This window comes from Macrotis lagotis, chromosome 7 (assembly GCF_037893015.1).
Source record: "Macrotis lagotis isolate mMagLag1 chromosome 7, bilby.v1.9.chrom.fasta, whole genome shotgun sequence".
NCBI classification, from domain to species: domain Eukaryota; kingdom Metazoa; phylum Chordata; class Mammalia; order Peramelemorphia; family Peramelidae; genus Macrotis; species Macrotis lagotis.
The window spans coordinates 156,597,431-156,603,430 of NC_133664.1; the positions used below are offsets into that span (position 1 = coordinate 156,597,431).

The 6,000-nt window shown below is 38.8% G+C and overlaps 1 protein-coding gene across 3 annotated transcripts in view; it reads right to left on the reverse strand.

Moving 5' to 3' along the window:
* PMPCB (peptidase, mitochondrial processing subunit beta) overlaps window positions 1-3,868 on the reverse strand; it is a 49,869-nt gene extending 46,001 nt beyond the window's left edge. For all 3 annotated transcript variants that reach the window (XR_012470115.1, XR_012470114.1, XM_074193991.1), the window contains exon 1: window positions 3,760-3,868. Coding sequence is in view for 1 of the 3 variants with exons in the window: in XM_074193991.1 (XP_074050092.1) it covers window positions 3,760-3,846 (87 nt within the window). In the remaining 2 variants the exon portion in view is untranslated. The remainder of the gene's footprint in view (window positions 1-3,759) is intronic.
* Between the last annotated feature and the right edge of the window lie 2,132 nt (window positions 3,869-6,000).

Sequence of the window (6,000 nt, forward strand, 5' to 3'; positions counted from 1 at the left end):
ACACACAAAAAAAACCAAGAACAGAGTATAAATAATATGCTTTGGTCTGCATTTAGACTCTACAGTTCTTACTCTGAATGCTGACACCATTTTCTTTCATGTGTCTTTTGGAATTGTCTTGGATCATTGTTTGCAGAGAAGGGCTAAATCATTCATAGTTAGTTGATCATCTTACAATGCTGCTATTGTTGTATATAGTGTTCTCCTGTTTCTGCTCACTTCACTCAGCATCAGTTCGAGTTTTCTAAAATCCACCTACTTATCATTTCTTACAGCCCAATAGTATTCCATTACATTCACAAACCACAACTTGTTCATTCTCCAATTGATGGACATTCCCTCAATTTCCAGTCCTTTGCCACCATAAAAAGAGATGCTATAAATGCTTTTGCACACGTAGGTCATTTTCCCTTTTTTTGTGATCTCTTTGTGATGCTGAGGAACATGACATCAGGATGCCATGACAAGTGCATGAATTGGATTTGAGTGAAGGGGAGCTATGCTTAATCATCAACCTCACTTTCTTCTCCTGAGCCATCTGGGTCCAGTAGCCAGTGTTCTGAGTTTCTTGACCAAGATCTAAAATATAAGTATCATCCACTGAAATAAAATACTGTTTAACTCCTCACTAGGGAAGGGTTAATAAAAATATATTTCCCTCGAATCTTGTAAATCAATAATGAAGAAGGCTTTACAGTGAAAAGAGAGAAATTTCTAAAATAATCTAAAACCAGCATCACAGAAAATAATATACGAAAACTAAGCAATTCTTGAGAGAAAATATTCAAGAAAAGAACTAGCAATAAAATTTAAAGTCTTAGAAATCTATAAACAAGCTATAGAAGAGAATTTATGGCCCTAAAAAAACAATTCTAAAGGAAAGAGGCAAATTTGACTTTTATTGGCATCCCTTAGAATGGAACCCATGACTAAGCTATGAAATGGTTTTATTTAAAAAGAAAAGATCAAAGGAGTGGTGGTTTAGGATGGTAAATTAAGAAAAATTCATATGTGGAAGGTAGGAATTAATGAGAAGAGATGCTGAAAAGATTACAGATCACCTTGACAAGAGAAATTTGGAAAACAGTCCAAAAAATCAAGTATGAAGCATAATCTTCTAGGGATGCTAGATATCACCAATCTAGTAATCAAAGGAGAGTAGCCAGTAAATTTGTGGCTTAACAATAACATCCTCTTTCAAAAGGTAAAGAAAATCTCAAGAGGAACAACTATTCAGAACCTCTTACTGACGAACAAAAAAACTGCTTATTGAAGTAGAAATGACAGCAAATGCACATTTAAACACAGAACTTGTGATTTTTTTTAAAAACGAGAGAAAAGCAAAGCATTTAGGCTTATGTTCTTATATTTGGGTAGATTGAATTTCAAAGGGTTTAAAGAAATGTTTAGTGGGTCCCATATTAATATGACTAAAAAGTAAACTCACCTACTAATTCAGATTTTAAAGACACTACAAAAGAAAGGGCAAGTAACTAAATATTTATTTTTGTTTTTTTACTTTTTTCAAGGCAATGGGATTAAGTGACTTGCTGAAGGTCACACAGCCAGGTAATTATTAAGTGTCTGAGGCAGGATTTGAACTCAGGTCCCCCTGACTCCAGGGCCTGTGCTCTATCCACTGCACCAGCTAGCTGCCCCCAAGTAACTAAATATGAACATAAAGTAGTACAGTTCTATAAGAATGTCAGGATATTAAAGCCCAGAATGAGAGTCTATTTGCTAAGCATGACTTAGCAAAAAGGACTTTTAAATTTTTGTATATTGGGGTCAAAAGGAAGACCAAAGAAAGGATAAGACATTAATTAAGATGTGATGGCAATAAGAATACTTATTACTTCTATTTTCTCTTACAAGAATGGTCTTTGGATGGGGAAAATAGAATAAAAATGTTTAACAAGGAACTGAAAAGCAAAGATATGTAGGGGGTAGTAAAAAAAACAAAAACAAAACCCCTCTTATCTATTTTCAAGGAGCTGAAGTAAGTAAACCCTGATGAGCTATATGTTAGGGTACTTAAAAAAACTGATAGAAAGAAATGCTGAGTCACTCTGTTGGCAATCTTTGAAAAATTATGGAGAATGAGAAGGATGTTACAAGACTAGAGCAAGTGAAATATTGTCCTCATTTCTGGAAGAGGGAAGAGTTTAAAATTATTAGGTGATAGGATAGTGACTTTGATTTTGCAAAGTCTTAGAAAATATACATTATAAGCATCTATAAAGGAAAGCAGTGATTCCTAAAAGTCAGCATGACCCCTGTCAATAATACCATTTCCCTTTTTAATAGGATAAACTGGTAGATGAGGAGAATGTCAAGGACTATATATTTTGGTGAAAAATTTAGTAGAGATTTTTGTGTTTGTATATGTGTGTGTGTGTGTGTGTGTGTGTGTGTGTGTGTGTGTTTGCAAGGCAATGGGGTTAAGTGGCTTGCCCAAGGCCACACAGCTAGGTAATTATTAAGTGTCTGAGGTCACATTTGAACTCAGGTTCTCTGACTCCAGGGCTGGTCCTCTATCCACTGTGATATGCAGCTGCCTCTAGAGATTTTGACAAAGTCTCTAATAGGGTCATAGACTGAAAGTTGGGGGGAAAAAACCTTACAAGCCATCTAGATCAGTGGTGTCACAGTCAAATAGAAACAACTTCAGGGAAGTGAATATTGAATTTAAAAATAGTTAGGTAGTATAGTGAATATAGCACTAGGCCTGCAGTCAGGAAAACTTAATTCAGATCCACTTCTGCAAGTATTAGCTATGAGACCCTGGACAAGTCACTTTACTTCTGTTTGCCTCAGTTTCCTCAACTGCAAAATAGGAAATAAAGGTACCTAACTTTTCAGGGTTGCTATGAGTGTCAGATGAGATAATATTTGTAAAGCACTTCAATGCTATTTTGCTGAATTGTAGTATATTTTTTATTTATTTTGTTAAACATCTGGTTCCTACCGCACAGGTTGGGGATGGGGGTTGGCAGGGTGAGTTTGGGACTTATGACCTAGACTAACTCATTTATTTTTCATATGAAAAATTAGACCAAGGAAGAATGCCGTGTCCAAGGTTAAACAGAGCTGGGAGACTTGAGACCTTTAATTTCAAATCCAGTATACTTTTCACTACATCATTTTGTCAGGATGGAAATACATACATGTATATATATATATATATATATAAAATATATATATATATATATATATATGTAAATATATATATTTATTTTTATATATATATATTTTTTTTTTGCAAGGCAATGAGATTAAGTGGCTTGCCCAAGGCCACACAGCTAGGCAATTATTAAGTGTCTGAGGCCTATTTTGAACTCAGGGCCCACCTGGCCGCCCCAGCATTTTTGACTTATGGCTTTTGCCAGGGAAGCCCACTCACGAGGTGGTCTGTCCGTCTGGTTCGCACTCATCTCACAGTGGGAGGATGGATCTGAAATCGGGCGTGCCGGGAGCTGGTGACATCTAAGGCCCCTGCGAGGCCTGCGAGCGCCCTTTCCCTGCAATGCCTATGACGAAACACCTCGGCCGGCAACCACCCAATGAGGAGCCCGTCAGGGGTCAGGCGCGCCGCGGGGGCCGCCGGGATTTGTAGTCTCCGGGCTCGCGTCAGGCCAGCACAGTCATGCCGGGCCGCCGCGCTCCGACGCAGCTTCCCGCGCCGCCGCGCGCCTTTCACTTTACCTCTCCGCCCCTCCAAGGCTTCGGCCCGCGACCAGCGCGATACGCGTAACTCACCCTCCGGGGCAGGACCTTATTCGACAATCCCCAGAAACGCCCGGACCCCGGCAGCAGTAAGCGCCGGAGGCCCGCAGCCACCGCCATCTTGACGAGGGATGTGCCCGGATTGAGGCGCGGGGAGAGGGGAGGGGGGACTTCCGGGGCCTTATGGAAATGTGCTGTCTTGCCGGTGGAAGTGGGGCCGCGGCCGCCATCGTGCGGCCGGGGTGGGGAATGACACGTGAGTCAAATCCATGGCCATCTTCCATCTATCCCTTTCATAAAAGGATCAAGCTTATGTTTTAAAATTTATTTTCATAACTTTAATTAGATTTTTCCCACCGTAATTCCATGCCCTTAACCCATTATTCTTTTTTTATTTTTTTGCAAGGCAATGGGGTTAAGTGACTTGCCCAAGGTCACACAGCTAGGTAATTGTTAAGTGCCTCTGAGTCTGGCAGGGTTGGTGCTCTGTCCACTGTGCCACCTAGCTGCCACCTACATTATTCTTTTAAAAATATTTTTCACATTTGATTCCTACAACAACCCCAAGAGGCCACAGTTGAAACTGAGGCAAATAGAAGTGACTGACCCAGGGTCACACAAATCTAGTGTCTGAGGCCAGATTTGAGGACTCTTTATTCGAGACCCAGCATTTCATCCCCAGCACCACCAGTTGCCTCTATGGAAGAACACGTAGGGCAGGAAGATTAAAGGGGGAAAAACCATCTCTTTTTTTAGGCATTTTCCATAACCTAAGTGTGCCCCAGAGAGGAGAAATTGGATTGTAGAGGATGGAGGTCTCAGAAAACAGCCAGTGAGCAAAGTGCTTCAGGCTCAAGTCTTTACATTCTTCTCCTCTTCCTCCTCCTTCTTATTATATTTGACAACACCAGAAAGACCTATATCTAGAAGTTGAAACATGATCCAAAACCAAAACTTATTTTACTTTATTTTTTACTATTTTATTTATTTTTCCAACTACATGCAGATAGTTTTCAACCATTTTTTATTAAATTTTGGGTTTCACATTTTTCTCCCTTCCCCTCCCCCCTTGCCCCAACAGAAAGCCTATATATTAATATAGGCAAAACCAAAACTTATTACTCATCTATCTATGGTGAAAAGAGCATTATAGAGCCAGTTTTTTTAAGTTTTGGTCTGTCCCTCCCTTCATATAAACTAGTTACTATAACTTTGTTGAGCTACTTTTTTTAAGCTATCAAAATATATATAGTGGAAAGTGGAAAGAGCATTCAAGGCAATCAGACAACCTGGTTTTGAGTTCCAGCTCTGTTGTTTTTATGAACCTGTATAAGTCAACTCATCTAAGAGTTTCTCATTTGTAAAATTCAGTTTATGGTAGTGTAAACAGAACTATTGTAAAGTTTGGGTTTTATAAGTATTTTGGAGAGCGGTTTGGGGTTTTTTTTGTTGTTGTTGCAGACCTTTGATTTAATCTCTGAAGGATAAGAAAACTCAAAGCAGATCCATACACACTTTGCAACTTTGAGAGTTACCTGATTTACTGACAGGTTAATGATTTGCCCAGGACCCACAGTCATTCTATATCAGAGATCTAAATGGAAGTCTTGATTAAAGAGCTAACTCCTTGTCCACCAGACCATGCTATCTCTTGTCAACTTTAAGGCACTCTACCCTTTCTTCCAGAGGTGCTAGAGGGCTTTGTAATAGGAGTTTTACTCATTAAGTTCTCAAGAAGAAGCTGTTCCTTGTTAGATGTCCTTTTCTTAGGTAAATAAACTTTTTGTTAATTGTTGACCCTTTTAGGTGTCATTTTGTTCCAATATGGAAACTAAACTATCTTTATTTGTTCCAATATCCTTCTCCTGTTTTTGATTATGTAAATCACCTTTTGTTAACCTTTGAATGACCCACAAGTATCTCATTTTGATCCAATAACCAAACCACCCACACATGGCTTAAGTTAAACCCAAACTCTCTTTACAACTTCTTTATTCAGTAAAGGGACATTATGATTTCAGTCAACTGGTTTCACTTCTTTGGTCATTCTCAATTACTCATTTCCTTACCCCTTATAATCAGTCTGTTGCCACAAATTGTCATTACTACATTCCAATATCCCTCATATCTGCCTCTTCAATTCAATTAATTTAATTTTCCTTATACATGTGAATATCGTTTTCAACAATCATTATTTTTGAGGTTTTTGAGTTTCACATTTTTCTCTCACTTCCCCCCCCACTAACAACCATTATCCTAGTTCACACCTTTTAT